General features: G+C 42.3%; 1 protein-coding gene across 1 annotated transcript in view; it reads right to left on the reverse strand.

Annotated features, from left to right (window-relative positions):
• Positions 1–17,052, reverse strand: part of MYOM1 (myomesin 1) — a 277,203-nt gene that overhangs the window by 119,014 nt on the left and 141,137 nt on the right. Inside the window, exons 11-14 of the mRNA XM_030213070.1 lie at positions 16,131–16,272; positions 11,963–12,162; positions 8,119–8,175; positions 6,227–6,351 (exon numbers count right to left, since the gene is read on the reverse strand). Of these exons, the coding sequence (XP_030068930.1) occupies positions 6,227–6,351; positions 8,119–8,175; positions 11,963–12,162; positions 16,131–16,272 (524 nt within the window). The remainder of the gene's footprint in view (positions 1–6,226; positions 6,352–8,118; positions 8,176–11,962; positions 12,163–16,130; positions 16,273–17,052) is intronic.

The raw sequence follows: 17,052 nt of genomic DNA on the forward strand, positions 1-17,052 counted from the left end.
TTAAGTACCATTTGACATTCATACATTATATGAAGGAGAGTGCCCACTTGCTGTGAACAATGCCAACATTTGTCTGATGAATTCAGACCAGTAAGTTTCCTAGGAGTCCAGTTTGTTTTATGATACAGAAAGAACATTGATTGTAAAACTGATGCAGAGGAAAGAGGTTTCATTACTTGTGACCAAAAGTGAGACCATGTTTCTCCGCTTAAAACACAACCAGTATCTAGTTGCCAATTATTTTGAAGGACAGTATTAAAATTATATGCTACATTGACAAAAATTTATAGATGGAAGATGCCGTATGACCCTTTAATACCAATGCTTGTGCATTAGAATATAAGGAAGGCAGTTGAAGTGACAATGATGTTACCTTAACGAATGCCTGAACACTATGATAAAGTTGTAACCATTGGAAGTACCTGGATTGAGGCAGAGAAAATTTAGGTGCCAGTTCTGAAAAAGACCAAAGTCTATTATCTACATTAACAATATTTGAAACACTGAAAACTCCTTTATCTATCCATTCTTTCCAAAAGAATGGAGCATTATTTATTAAAATGTATGGATTATACCAAAGTGACATATGAAGAGACAAACTGAAAGGAATACTTTGACGTTTGTCCAGATCTGATAGACATTTGACCATGGAGACTATGATTTGATCCATTCTATTTGATGGAAATGAAATGGCAGTAAGAAGGTGCGGTAATGTAAGAGGAACTATCATAGCCTCTTCCAATTGTAGCCACATAGGCTTGTATTCATAGTTGTGGAAGAACCATCTGCAACCTTGCTGAGAGATATAAGATTTATGATAAGTAAGAAAATTAGGAAACAAAACACCACCTGTCTCTCTAGTGCATTTACGTTTTCTCAAAGCAATTCTTGGATGTTTGGACGACCATAGAAAGGAAGATAACAGTTTGTCGATCTGTAAATAAAATGAGGAAGAAAAGAGAAATGGAAGCATGCTTACGATATAATTGATTTTAGGAAAGATCATAATTTTAATAGTTTTGAGTCGACCCCACCAGGACAAGTTTAATGGGTGCCATGAGAGTAAAAGTGACTTAAGAGTTTTGAGAATTAAATCAGCATTATACTGCATAGTATCTGTATATATAGTATAAAGATCCACCCCCAGATATTTAATTTTTGGCATGGCCCATACTAATTTAAAAGATTTAGCTATGTTCGAAAATGTGAATTTGTTAAGAGGCAGTAATTCTGTGTTTTGCTGATTGATTTTATAGCCTGAAAATTGTGAAAAGTGAGATATTAAATCCATCAGAATGGGAACAGATATATAAGGATCAGATATATAAAGTAAAACATCATCTGCATATGCAGAGCATTTAATCTCTAAATCCTTATAGACAACTCCTTTAATGCAAGTATGAGATCGAATCGCAATCAGGAGTGGTTCAAGTGCCATATTAAACAAGTAATGCGAATAGAATGTTGGGTATTATCAGGAAAGGTATGAAAAACAGATGTGAGGATGTTATAATGCCATTGTATCGCTCCATGGTTGCCACATCTCAAGAAAGATATAGTAGAATTGGAAAAGGTGCAGTGAAGGGCGACTAAAATGATAGAAGGGATGGGACGACTTCCCTATGAAGAAAGACTAAGGAGGCTAGGGCTTTTCAGCTTGGAGAAGAGACGGCTGAGGGGAGACATGATAGAGGTATATAAAATAATGAGTGGAGTGGAACAGGTGGATGTGAAGGACTAGGGGGTGTGCGATGAAACTACAGTGTAGTAAATTTAAAACAAATCAGAGAAAATCTTTCTTCACCCAACGCATAATTAAACTCTGAAATTCGTTGCCGGAGAACGTGGTGAAGGCGGTTAGCTTAGCAGAGTTTAAAAAGGGGTTAGACGGTTTCCTAAAGAACAAGTCCATAAACCACTACTAAATGGACTTGGGAAAAATCCACAATTCCAGGAATAACATGTATAGAATATTTGTACATTTGGGAAGCTTGCCAGGTGCCCTTGGCCTGGATTGGCCGCTGTCGTGGAAAGGATGCTGGGCTCGATGGACCCTTGGTCTTTTCCTAGTGTAGTATTACTTATGTACTTATGTAAATTTAGTATTATAAAATTGCAGATACAAAAAGAAAGGCTATCATATCATTGAGATTGAACAAAACTATGCATTTACACAGTATATTAAAACACCATCACTAAGAGGAAAAAAACTCTGTCATATTTCATATGAAGATAGAAATTATGAAGACATGCCCTGAGATTGCACTTGGTCTAGATATGTTTGTAACTGCTCAAGAGAATCAAAAAACTTTGTGGAGTTGTGGAGAGTTACTTGCATGCAAGCTGGATACTGTAATCCATAACGAGCTCCGAGAGACTTAAGGCGGGCTCTGAGATCCAAGAAAGCTTTCCGTTTTCAGGCAGTAGTTTTTGCCAGGTCGGGAACAACCAGGAATCGTTTCCCATCAAACTGGAGGTCTTTTATCGTTTGAGCTGCTGTAAGTATGGATAAGGCTTGCTGAAAACGGAGAAGTTTAGCGATGATCGGCCTGGGGTTCTGCAGTCCTTGTTTGAAGTGAGATGGTTATCTGTGAGCTCTTTCAAACTCTAACGGGAGGCCGGTTTCTAATTTTAGAGCTTGCGGGAGCCAGGTAGAGAGAAATTAAGTAACATCAGTACTCTCTGCACCTTCCTTTAATCTGATAATTCGTATGTTATTTCTTCTATTTCTGTTTGAAAGATCTTCAATTTCGAGTTCCAGCTTATGAAAACGCTGTTCGGATTTTTCTTGTTGCTGCACCATCAAAAGTGAAGTTTGGTCTGCACGCGTCTCCAACGACTCCACTCAGAGAGTGAAAGCCGCCAAGTTAGAAGAAAGGGATTGCAGGTCCGCCTTAAGATCACATGTTGTTTGAAAATGTTTTGTGGTGAGTTTTTTTAGTGTTTTTATGCCTTCCATTATGATTTCAGCCGTGGAAGGTGGCAATCTTGATTGCGAGGCCTTTTCCGGAGTAAGCAGATCTCTTTTCGATCTTTTGGAACCGGTCAGAGGCAGGCTAGCTGAATCTGTTTTCGACGTTTTGGATAGAGACATGACTAAATTAGCGATTAAGTAATCAAGAAGGAAGGTCCGAAGAAACTCTGATTTAGAGCGATGTTCTAACTGAAGCAGGGGAGAGAAAAACTTCAAGCGTCCATCTTCGTCAATTGCTCAACAGCGCCCCCAAGTTTTCAGCTTCCTTCGCAATTGCATATAATTTACTTCCAGTTGAATGTATGAAGGGAGTTTATCGACAAGCACAGAAGAACAAAGAACCCTCACACAGGTCGATACAAGCAGTCAAAAACAGTGAAGGTGACACCAAAGAAGATGTAAAACAAAACGTCCAACGGACTCAAAGAATTCACATTAGAAGTTTTATTGAAAGTATGTAATGGACTCTAGTCTATAAATGGCACTGTTTATACAACAGCACGTAGCACCGAGATCCACACCCAACTTTGGGAGTGAGGAATTACACCAACTGAAACCTAGTGTAAATACTCATGCATCAGTTAGGCACAGCTCTCCTAAATTCTATAATAACGCACATGTCTTTAGTGAATGCCCCACAGGCCTGCCTCAGGAGTCTCGATCAATCCTTGAAGCTTGAAAAGTGAATGTAATATTGGGTAGTCTTGATAAAGACTATAACAATATAATACAGGTAATGTAGCGTCACTCTTTGGTTATAGTCTTTATCAAGACTACCCGATATTACATTCACTTTTCAAGCTTCAAGGATTGATCGAGACTCCTGAGGCAGGCCTGTGGCCGAAACACAGTACTGTGTCGAGTCTGTGAATAAAGTTGTTTCTTTTCCCACCATAGTCCTGTTTCCCTGGAGTCATTGGTCCACTTCCCACTCCCTATCAGATAGTTTTGTTTTTCTTGGGCTTCTTATTTTCTTCATTCGGATTCTTTTTCCATTTTTTGACGGATGTTCTTTTGGCGCTGATAGTCTGTTTCACCTCACCTTTTTACCATGCTGGCTGTTGTTTGCTCTTTTTTCCCACCTTTATTAATACCCTCATCTTTATTACTCTCCAGTTTTTTGCTAACTCTCCCCTTTTGGCATCTTATCTTTTTCTCTCTCTCTGTCCTCCCCTCTGTACAGTTTTCCCTCTCTATTTTCACTCTTCTGACCAGTATGTCCTCTCTCTCTCTCTTTCTCTTGCCCCCTCTATCCATCATATTCTCTCTCCCCTCTTCCATCCAACACCTTCACCTCCATCCAGCATCTGCCCCCTCACCCTACTGTTTCCTTATATCCAGTGTCCCTCTATGCCCCTCTTTACCTCCACTTCTGTCAGCACCTCCCCTATCTCCTTATTCCCTCCATGTCCAGTGCTCCCTTTGCCTTTTCACTGTCCCCCCATGTCCAGCATCTCCCATCTATCTTCCTACTAACCCCATACCCAGTATTTTTCTTCACCCTACAACCCCCATGTCCAGCATCTTCCCATGTCCCTTTTTTCCTCTCCCTATCTGATCTAGCATCTCCTCTCTCTCCCCCTCTCCTAGACCAGCCATTTAACCATCTTCCCTATCCTTCTACTACCCCCTCTCTTTCCCATCCCAATCCAGTATCTCCCTTGTCACCCTATTCTCTCCAATGACTATCTCCCCTTCTTCCACCTCCACAAACATATTCCCTAGGCAGTGGTACACTCACATAGCTAAAAGACAAAACAAACACAGCAAGGGTGACGAACAAACAGGAAAACGCTCTCTGGTACTTCAAATTTTCCAGATTTTGAAGCATCAGAGAGCATTTTCCTGTTTGTTTGTTTGTTTGTTTGTTTGTTCGTCACCCTCGCTGTGTTTGTTTTGACTGTTTGCATCTGTGGATGTTGGTTTCTTCTGTTCCTTGTTGACCCTCACTGAGCTGCCATCAGCCCTAGCACTCAACTCCAATCCCGCTAAATCGAATGGCAATAAAGGAAACAGAAACCGTGGAGCCTTCCCTCTTACCTGTGCTGCTATTGCCTCTGCTGGTCCTAGTCCCACCTCTCAAAAACAGGAAGTGACTTCAGCTTGAGAGCGGAATCAGGACTGGCAGAGGTAATAATAATAGTGCAGGCAAGAGGGAAGGCCCCATTTTTCAGTTCATTTTAATGCCGTTTGACTTAGTGGGACTGGAGCTGAGTGCTAGGGCTGATGACAGCCGATTGAGTGTTGGGGCACTTCCTGCAAGTTCAAGAACTGGGGTGGCAAGCCCTTTTTTTGGAGTGGCACTTGCCACCCCATAGCAACACCTATTCCGCTATAACGTAGCTGGTCAGTCGATGAATATCAGCTTAACCAGTTATGTTTTAGCGCGCAAAAAACTCTGGAAATTCGGTGCTGGTCGTCGGATACAGCCTTGACATTGAAATTATGGGCGCTCCGCTGACCGCAGGAGTTAGCTGGGCTCCCTCCATCAGTCTCAATATCGGCCCCATATATGTTAAATAATCTTTCATAGGTCATGTGTGTAGGAAGTCACTTACACTTCTTGTCTTTATGAGATCTATGACATTTTGCATAAATTCTTTGTCTTGTCATCAGTGTTGTCTCTATGACATGGTCAAAATGTTCTAATATTCACTTTTGAACATTTAGAGATGTTCTTTGAAGTACCACTCACTTTTCGTTGACTTGTTGCTACACTATGGGATATCACTTTTTATAGTATTGTCAATTGATAAAATTGAAAATTTGGTGGTGTGGGGGTTTTTTTTGCTAGTGATGAAGAGCTTTTAGTTCCAAAGGTATTTTACCTGGAGCTCTTTGAGGCTTTTTCCCCCACCATTCCTTATACATGTGAATGTTTACCAGAGTTCTTGAGGAGTGTATTTTGTGCTATAGTATTTGTGATCTCTAAACAATCCCGAGCAGAGATAGTCCAAGTAAGGAGGAATCTCAGATTCAGCCTTAAATAGATTTACTGGAAAATGACCCAAGTTTTGGCCCACCCGCCTTTTTCAGGGGTCAAAAGCACAAATCTTTACTGGCACATTAAAAAGCACATCCAGCAATGAAGAAACAACAAACATATAGTATGTTGACAGTGGTCACAGTATGATTGCAGAGTATTTTTGCTTCTGTTTTGCTGCTCTAAATAATCCCACCATCCTATGCTCACATAATGAGATCGAGAGCAGATATGGAAAGACACACAGAGAAAACTGACAATTGTTTTACCTTTTCCACATAGTACCTGATACCCTCATGCCCACGCAGTCCAGGAGGCTTCCAGCTCAGAACAACATAGCTTTTGGTGGCTTCAGCAACACTGAGATCTGTAGGTGGGCCAGGAACAACACCCTCTATGCAAATGGATAACAGAAACGAAGTTCTTAGTTCCCTGTGACAGCAGAAGTAGGGCCTGCTTTGAAGATAATCTGTTCTTCTCTGTAGATATTCACACCTGTACATAGTCATTTATGCATCTTCAAGTTTCACAGAGCAAACTTATAACTACTAAGAGTTAAATGTATTTTGGGCAATTTTATAACAGGGTTCCTGTGAGAAATTTCTAAAAACGTGCTTATTTCATAAAGGCAACACAGGTGTCAAAGGAATATAGTAATCAACATGGGCTACTGTTAAGATGTGCTATTTTAGCACGGGTCCCTTTTTCCCCTAGATTCTATATAAGGCGTGGTGAGTAGCGCGTGTTAAATTGTGTGTGTCCAATTTATATGTGCTACTCAATTGGGCAACAAGCCAATTAGTCATGATAATTGGCCGATAACAACCAAGTATCATCACTAATTGGAATTTACACACGGATTTTATTTAGGTGTGTTCTAAAAAGAGATGTGCATAAATTCCAACATGTGCAGCTGAAAAGTGGGTGTGGCCATGGGAGAAGTGTAGGTGTGTCAAAGGGGTGTCAATCACATTTACGTAATTATAGAATTTGGCGGAACCCGTGTACATTTATGTGCGGGCATTTACACCAGGGTTTCCAGCGGCATAAATGGCCACACCTAAATGTGCACGCTTTCCTCCCTGCCTATGCGCCATTCAATAAACTGTGTCTTATTGTAAACACAGTTTATGGAATAGCGCTATGCACATTATTACAACATGCCTACATTTAAGATGCCTTATATTGAACCCGGCCCTTTATGCAGTGAGACCTAATTACTAATAACTGAGTTTAACAGTATAATCAAACATTTTAATGGTAGCTCACATTGATAACTTCCTCCCTAGTATCTTTATAAATTAAGCTTCCAGAGTAATCTTTAATATATTACTATGCTCTTGCACGAATTTTGTGCAAATAGGTGCACAGCATTATTTTACAAAATAACCACGTCTACTAACTCCACCCAAATCTGACCTTGTAACGCCTATGAATGGATCACATACAAGTGCATGTAATGTTGTTGGAATGCACAAGCATACATATGCATTTATCTCAACAATTTTATAACAGCTGTTTTCTAGGTGTAAAACATACTTTACACATTGAAAAGGCTTTATAAAATGACCCCCGAGTCAGGTTAAGTAGGTATAATGTGAAGAATAACTGTAGTGGAACATGGGGAAACACAAGAGAATGTTCTCCTATGTTTAAACGGGATTAAAATCCCGACTATTCAAATGGGTTACTTGATTTCTTATAGGAGCATTTAGAAGATTATTTTATTTTCTTTGATTAGTTAAAGTCTTGTTAACTTATTTAAATGTACTCTCTGTACATATATAAACTCATAAATGGATACTTCAATAAAACTTGTAAAGACTGCCAGCCAGCCAGCCTTGTTCACATCATATATATGTTTTTCAGTATTCCTGAGAAGGGAAAGAAATCTTTTCTAGTTCCCCAGTGCGGGAGGGCACCAGGTTCCAGCTGTACAAGGACCTACAGGACCCCCTCCCCCCCCCCCCCCCCCCCCCAGGGGATTCCTGCCAAGCTAGTCCTGGATCCAGCAATGCCCTGCTAAGAGATTGGGTAAAAGGTGTCATAGGTACTTTAAATGTAATTTTGATTACTTAAAATGTTGATGTTATACTTCCAGTAAGGGGCTTTCAGTTTTAAGGTAGCCAGTCTTTAAAGATTTTAGAAAATATGTGTTTACCAGCCGGTTCCTCTTCAGTAACAATGATCTGTCCTGTCCATGGAGCAGAAGGGTGACCTGAAAGATGGGTGAAACTGCTTTCAGAATAGCAAACCATATAGGAGGGAATTCCATATAGTGTGTCAAAAGAGAAGCATCAAAATGTGCATGATATGCTGGTTGCGAAGAGGTATTCTACAGCGGCATCTGGACACCTAGAGGCCATTATAGAATGGACTGTAAGTTGAAATTTATATGCCAACATTCAGGCAGGAGCACTTCTGCCCGGTCTATGACAGGTGTAAATACATACCTAAATGTTGCATAGTATCCTGGGTTAGGTGCCTAAATGTGGGACCCACCCAGCCCTGCCCACATATACAGCACAAAAGAAGCATACGTGAGCAAACCTGTTGGAAGCCTTCAATGCATAAGAATGTATTGTTTGTTCTGCCGCCAACTATTACGCAGTATTGTTTTGAACTACCCCTTTTTTGGACTTTAGTTTTGGACTTTTATTTGACCTCTGAGGCAGGCGCAGTTTGCACTGAAACACGGCCCGTGTCGGGTCTATTGAATTAAATGATACTGTATTGTTCCACTATTTAAGGCTCATTTGTGCTTCTTTTTTGCCGTTTTGGTTGTGTACTTTTAGACCTTCTCTTTTGCTACATGCTGCCCGCATACACACCCACACCCCCTTGTAAATACACATCTGTATATGGTACCCAAATTTGGGCACGCTGCCAAGATATGCAAAAATAATTAATTGATTAATGAGCTCTTAACTGTCAATAATTGAGGGGCCCTTTTACTAAGGTGTGTAGGCGCCTACGTGCGTCCAATGCACGTCAATTTGGAACTGCTGCCCAGCTACCATGAGCCCCGGGTGGTAATTCCCTTTTTTACGCATGTCTGATATGCACGGCAGAAAATATATTTTATCACGTGGCACTAACTGGGCGGTAATCGGCAGTGTAAGCGAACTAACGATTACCACCCAGTTAACTTGTGAGACCTTATTGCTAAGTCAATGGGTGGTCTGAGGCCCAAAATAGACATGCGCCAATTTTTATTTTGCCGCACATCTGTTTTCAGCATTAAAAAAAGGCCTTTTTTGCAGGCACGCTGAAAAATGGACCTGCGCACGTCCAATACATGCGCCTACAACAGTGCAGGCCATTTTTCAGCGTACCTTACTAAAAGGACCTGAGTGCCAACAACCAATTATTGATTTTTAATTGGCACCTCTTACGATTTGTGTGCGTATCTGGCTTTGCACTATTCTATAAGGCAGGGCACCTAAGTCCCATAGCGCATATCCCAAAAGGGGGCAGGGACATGGCGTATCAGGGGCATCCCAGAAAAGTTACATGTGTAGTTATAGAATACCGGGTAAGTGTGCCTAACTTGGGCACCAGCATTTATACCAGGTTTCAGCAGGCGTAAGTCTGGTGCCCAATATTAGGCACGGAAATCGGTGTTACACACTATTCACTAAAGGACACACGTCCCTTATGGAACAGCAGTCCATGCCAATTTTTTTACACCCATTTTTGAGTACTATTTATGGAATTTCCCCCTATGCACATTGCACATACAGAGAGCACTTATGCATATGACTGTTACATTTATGCACATATGTTCTAGTAGTCTGTAATCTTAGTGTACAAATTGCACTTATATTTAGGTTCTAGTCTAGATTATAGAATGAGGGGATGTTCGTGCATTTTGCCATCAAAGCCTTGTCTTAGGAATCCTGAGGGAAAGACATTGCACCACTGCATAGTACTTACAGCGTACAATATCTGACCACAAAGCTCCTGAAGTGTTTTATGCAATAGTAGACCAGAAGGAAGTTTATTACTAACCTGTGGATATAGAACATAAACAATGTTATGTCTGCCCTAATGTCGTTCAACCCACACTCCATCAGTGCAGGTATAGAGTATAAAGAGAATAATCACCAGGCTTATAGCTCTATCAGTCCACTGGGAGGAAGGAAGAGGGCACCTTCATCATCACCTTCCACATATCATAGTGCAATGAAATGCTAAGTATGAGTCTTTATAACCTACAGATAGGTATAGTTTATACAACATGAACAACCAGGTGAAAAAACTGCAGTGGATCTTGCGTGCAATACCACTGGATTTCTGCAAGTTTATGCATTCAGAGGCTAGGCATCAGAACAAATTCAGCAGAGATCCACCAGCGCTGCATTCAAGGGGAGATCCTCAGAAGGTTCGGCTGGTAAGGGAAAACTCCTACATCATGGCATATGTGAGAGTCAAGATTGTTGTCAAGCAAAGTTTACAGCACACAACATGGGGGATTCCCCCTACAAGGATGCAGCTGGCATGGTTGCTTCTCCCTCTGATGATGTGGTCGGCCTGTCTGCTTATGTGACTCATGTAACTAAAACAAAGTCTACTCCCTTACACTCTGTTGTCCCCCAAGTCCAAATCCCTCCCACATTTTCTCTACATGTCCCCCCAGCCCTTCATCCCACACATGTTCTTCATCAGCTCCTGTCTGTACAAACTCTTCTCCTATGAAATCCCAACCAGTCTCAATTCCAGAATCCACCCACCATCCCCACCAGTCAGCCTTCACAATATCCTGTCTCTCCACTCATTCCTTTCAAGCTGGCTGTCACTCCGTTTTTTTAATCCCCTCCCCCTAAATTTTATGCAGAGGCTTGTTGGCCTGTGGAACAGCTATTCTATTTTCGTCTGACTTTTCAGTGAATTTATACTGCAGGGTGCCCTGATTCCTTCACTGCTCTTTCAGCGTCATGAGAAAAGTATGGGGTTTTGGGAAATACACAGTTCAAACTTAGAGAGAGCTAAATGGTGCAGGTAGAAAATAGAACAACTGTAAAGGATATAGCAGTGGAGTAGCCATGGGGGGGGGGGGGGGCTTGGGGCCTGCCCCCCCCCCCAATTTGGGCTCAGGCCTCCCACAAATTGATGCACTGTCTGTTGGTGGAGGTCCCCAAGCCCCAACCTTCCACTTATCCTGACAAATATAGTTTATCATGAAGAGAAAAATCTAATCCAAACTGGAGAACAGTAGAGTCATACAAAAATAGTGACTGCATTCAAAAAGGCGTGAGATAAAATCAGAGAATCCCTACACAGCAAACTGTAGAGCATTCCCACTACAAGTAAAACTTAAATAACTTTCACATGACATGAGGGGGGGGGGCAAGGGGTTGTAATTGCCAAAACGTGGCAGGAACAACCCTAAACAAAGGCATGAGAGGGTATGCTGCATGTATCCACCTTACTGGGCAGACTAGATGTGCCATTCTGGTCTTTATCTGCCGCCATTTTCTATGCTACTAAATTTATTTATTGGGATTTAGTCACCACGTTTATGAAGAGATTCACCCAAGATGATGTACAGTAGTTGAAGCTTGATATAAAACTTACAATTTGCTTAACATCTTCAGAATAGTGAAATAAGCATTATTCAAAAAGACTCATGTGGAAACCTCAATATTGTTCCCATAATGCCTTCAAATTTTGTATATATATAGCAAAATATAAATAAATAGACTAATCTGTAGATGAATATAATACACATCTTTTTTCCACTTTTTAAGCCTCTTTTTTCTAGGCAGTGCAACTGGCAACTTGGGGTTCTTTGTTAGTCAAAGGCTTGAGGAGGATTCTCCCCGAAGACTGATCCCCTTAAACAGCTCCTGTTGCAGCAGTAATGACCATGTAGATAACTTCGATAAATTGAAGGAGCCCTGTTGTCTCCATCAGACAATAGAATCCCTCTGCTCTGTGGCAAAGGCTTCACCTGTCAAAACCTCTCTCCAGTAGACAGTTGCATAGTGATAAACAATTCTTACTTTTAAGTCTGGCTTTGTCTGCAGGATCAAGAGCTGCTACTGGCTCTGATACACGAGATGGATTGCCAATTCCACACTTGTTCACAGCTCGCACTCGGAATATGTAGGAGCGACCTTCAATTAATCCTGTGACTGGGAAACGAGCAAACATCACTGGTGTAGCGTTGCACTGGGACCAGTGAGTGGTGCCCACCTCACATCTGGTAGAGACAAACAAAGCAGTAATGAGAATATAAACTATGGAATCACCGTCTACATCTGATTGAGATCAAGAAACGGCGAGCTCAGGCTGTTATGGAAAAAGTGATATATGTAGCACAAGATCAATGCAAGACTATGAGAAGATCTGTGCAGTTTCTTTTTTAATATAAAGGGGGAGATTTGATATGAGGCCTAAAAAACAGGCGCAGAAATCAATGCTGACTACGTGCATTCTATAAGCGGCGCCTAGATTTAGGCTTGGTATATAGAATATGCTTAGTTGATATCTCAGTGCCTAAAACTAAGCACCTCCATTTACACCAACGAAAACGTGGCATAAATCTAATTATTGCCAATTTAGTGCTCATTATTTCATATAGAAATCCTGGGGAAAATGTCTCTTAATATTAAAATTGGGGGTTTTCCTGCAGTTGGTGGAAGGGGGCTGTTGGTTTTACAGTGCATGTGTTTTCCTGAGAAAAGACCTTAAAAGAATGCAAGATAAGGTGAAAATCTCTTCCCTCCTGATATTCAGCCAACGGCAGTCAGGGTGTTCTTTTTTTTAACACCAGCTATGGCAGGCAAAAAAAAAAACTCCGGATGTTCAATGGCAGTATCTGGATATCTGCAAAATTCAGCTGCTTATTCAGATTGCACTTACCATAGCTTTTTTGCTGTCCCAAGTTATCTGGATAGTGCTGCTGAATACTACCGCTAACTGAATAACCTCTGGCTCTGCCCAAGGTCCACCCATGGACTGTCCTGGCATCCTCCAGATAGTGCTGAGGCAGTTAGAAGAAGTATTCAATGGCCACTCTTACTCAGACAAGTGCTTTTGAATATGAACTGCTCTGTGTTATAATAAGGCTGATATGTTACGTTATGTTGACTTTTCTGTGTTGTAATGAGGCTTCCCCTTAAGGAGGGACGTTAACAACGTGGACTACTGTTAAGACGTGTTATTTTACCGATAATCCTAGCTATTAGTAACTAGTTTCATTGCATAAAATGGGACCTGTGTTCAGTGGCGTAGCAAGGGTGGGGCGGTGGGGGCAGTCTGCCCCGGGTGCACGCTGCTGGAGGGGTGCAGAGAGCAGCTGCGTGTCTGTCGGCTCCGCTGGTTCCCTGCTCCCTGTGCCCCGGAACAGGTTACTTTCTGTTCCGGGGCAGCCAGCAGAGCCGACAGCCTAGCGGCTGCTCTCTGCAGCTAAGAATGCACCCGGAGGGGGGGGGGGGGGGTTGATGCGCCGGGGGGGGGGGGGGCATTGCATTGGGGGGGGGGGGTCGTGCTGCCCCCTGGGAGGACAGACGCTGCTGCACCTGGGGGGGGGGGGGTGCGCAGCAGCGATCTGCCCCGGGTGGCAGCCGACCTAGGAACGCCACTGCCTCTGTTAAAATAGTTAGTAGTAAAATAACCCATCTTAGGAGTAGCCCACCTTGATAACTACACTGTTAAATGTAGCACATATTTCAAGCTGGTGGTGAGTTTCCAGTATTCCTGCGCTGTTCTCTGAGCATGAGATGGACTACCTGACGACCTGCTTCATCATCCCTTTTAAAGCATTTATCATTTGCACTGAATTTTAGCGGGCAGGTTGTTTCTAGCGACAGAGCCGTCTGAGCATTGTACGTAGCTTAATGCCAGCGCTATTCCGGCACTAATCGCCTCTAGCACCGGCATTAGCTTCTGAGCACACTTACTTTCCACCCCCAAACATGCCCCAGTGCTAAAAAAATACAAAGGATAATGGCCCTAATGCGGGATGCACTAAAGCATATTTTTAGCGCCAGGGAAGCATGTGCAGATGCCTGAACTACCGCATGGCACCTGAGCATGCCCCGCAGTAATGCATTTTGGCATGTGGGAAGCACGTGATAGTGCTTACCGTCACTTAGTAAAAGGACCCCTTAATCTGTGTCACAGGATAGATAATAAGAGCAATTACCCTCTAATAAATTCATTTTTCTTAAATTTCAAAACAATAATAATAAACATATTGATCTGAGACACAAAAAGTCTACTCAAGACAGAACTCTCAGGCTGCAGAGGATATTTTCATAGTTAGTTTTCATAGACTCTCTTTTCTTTTCTTTTTATATATTTGTAAATTTTGTAAATCGCTTAGATATGGGATTGCCCAGGATTGGGCTATTCATCAAATCATTAATAAACATAGTCATAAATTAGGTACATTTAAAGCATAATAAGTAGGGAAGAAGAATTCCACTTTAAAGTGAAGCAGATTACTATCCAATTAAATCTGGGGCCCTTTTACTAAAGGGCAGTAGTTCCACCCCCAGCACGCACCATTTCCGGTGCTAGCGGAAATATTTTTAAAATGATTTCCACAGGGGGCTACCCGGTGGTAATTAGGCAGTGTTGCGTGCTGCCCTGTTACTGCTGGGTTAGCGAGGGAGCCCTTATCGCTACCTTCAATGGGTGCTGATAAGTGCTCTCTCCCCCTCCCCCCCCCCCCCCCCCCCCGAAATGGCCATGCAGCAAGTGTGAGCTTATTGTATGGCCATTTATTTTTTTTGGCCTTTTTAGCTACTGCGGTAAAAGGGGCCGTGGTGTACGGCAAGAACACGTGCAACTGCTAGCCTTTACCACAGCTTAGTAAAAGGACCCCTTTAAGAGGATTTTAGCTGACTGGTACAATTAAGTCAGAATATGGGATACGTGATCCTTAAGATAACCGGAGAAGTGATTTAGGGGCCTTTTTACACAACTTAAGATGGCTTACTGAGGCACGCGCTGAGGAGTTCTGTAGTAAGTTTCAAATTGGTGCGCGCTAGGCACATGCTAAAACATATTTTAAAATTTTGTTGGAGGGGTGTGTCCCATGCTAGTCAGTTATCACAGGATTAGTGCATGAGCCCTTACCACCTACCAAATAGGTGTCAGTAAGTGCACACACACTACATTTTTTAAATGGTTATGTGCTAATGGCAACATTAGCGCATGGCCATTAATGCAATAAATGGTGAATCAGTTATTTTACTGCTGCAGTAAAAATGGCTTTAGCACATGGGAAAACCCAGTTAAGGGAGAGCTAAGGCAACTTTTACTGTAGCTTAGTGAATGGACCCTTTAGTTAATATCAGGAGAGCTACTTGTGTAGTCCAAGTTAACTGCATAAGGTATCCAGATATTGCTGACTATTGATTTTATCTGCTTACCTGGAATCTATTCCCTTGTAATACTTCCAGGCTGTACCACTTTTATGTGGATAATCTTTGAGTGAACACCAAGCTGTATGGTCAAAACGTACATTCTCAGTGGACCTGAATTTCAAACCTGATTTATTGGGTTAACTCTGAAGTTAACTGCATAAATTGCTTTGAATAGCAGTCTCTTACATGCAATGAATCCTGTACAGCCTAAGGGTTCTGACTTGAATGCAAAGAAAATGGCCATGTATGTTTATTCACTGGGTACTGTGACAGCCACACATTGCATAATCAAATATTATTTTTTAGAGTCCCTCAATCTGGACTCATAAGCCCTGAATTTGGACAGGTTAAGTGTACTGAATAATAATGCATGGCACTAGTAGGTACAGGGCCATTTTGCATGGCAGGTGAATTGGGGTGACTACCCTGGTGCTGTGGAGGGTCCTACATTTCTCTGTTCTTCAGCATGACTGCATTATCATGCACCCCCTGCATTCTTTTCCTCTTGTCAGGAGGAAAGAAGTGCCTCTTATTCACATTTTCTTCCTCTTATATCTGCTTCAGTCTGAAGTTTGAACACATGGGACTCCATAGTCTGATGAGACCCATGAGCAGCAACCAATCACACTTCAGATTGAAGCTAGCAGAGGAAGAGGCAGGAGCTGGAGGGGAGAAAGATCACAATAGCAGTGGAGAAGGGAGGGGGGATAAGGAAAGAGAGAGAAATACACAATGGTAATTGGGGGACTCTCCGCTACTTAGGGTCAGCCCCATGGGTGTGCTGGTAACTGACTTGTCAATAAAATAGCCCAAGATAGGGCTTCCACCATCAACAGCTGGCTGTTTCCAGGAAACGATGACATAGTCTTTGTTGGCATCCAAACACTTCACATCCAAAGGTGCAGCAGGAGCTCCAGCTACTTCAGCATTAGCATCTAGGAAAACGGTATACAGGTGACAGTTATAATTCACCATCTCTGTCCTTTCTCCTTGGTTCTCTCGTAGCACAGTTAATTTTTAGTGTTAGTGTCTCTAGTCAATGATTAGACAATAATGCTGGACTACATCTCCAGAATAGTTTTCTTTGCTTTCTATTAGCTTGATCTGAAATGTTTTCACTAGGTAACTGTTGTTCCTGTAAACAGAAAGTGGGATAGCAGTCTTAGGGGCCCTTTTACTAAAGGGTTGGTGTGTGGTAACAGGCTTGCCGTGCGCCAATCCAGAACTACCTCAGGATCCCTGCAGTAGTTCCTACCCCCAGCACGTGCTATTTCTGGTAGTTCTAGATTGGCGCAAGGCAAGCCTGTTACCACACCCTTTAGTATTTTCGTAACATCGGTGTTTACCCAGCAGTAATTGGGCATCACCATGTTGTCTGGTTACCACAAGGTTAGTTCAGGAGCCCTTACCACCACCTCAATGGGTGGCAGTAAGTGCTCCCCCCTGAAATGGCCGCATGGCAAGTGGTTTACTTACCACACAGTCATTTCTTTTTGAGACAGCCTTTTACCTGCTGGGATAAAAGGGGACCTCAACACTCATCGTAAAACATGCGCTGATTCTAGCACAGGCCCTCTTTTACCGCAGCTTAGTAAAAGGACCCCTGAGTAAATTTGACCCTTAGGCCATTCTTAAGGGGGTTAAGATGAACTGAGCTGACTGCTCTGGGCCCTCCACTTTCGAAGGTGCTGTACCAACATCACATTCAGAAAACT

This window comes from Microcaecilia unicolor, chromosome 1 (genome assembly GCF_901765095.1).
Source record: "Microcaecilia unicolor chromosome 1, aMicUni1.1, whole genome shotgun sequence".
NCBI lineage: Eukaryota > Metazoa > Chordata > Amphibia > Gymnophiona > Siphonopidae > Microcaecilia > Microcaecilia unicolor.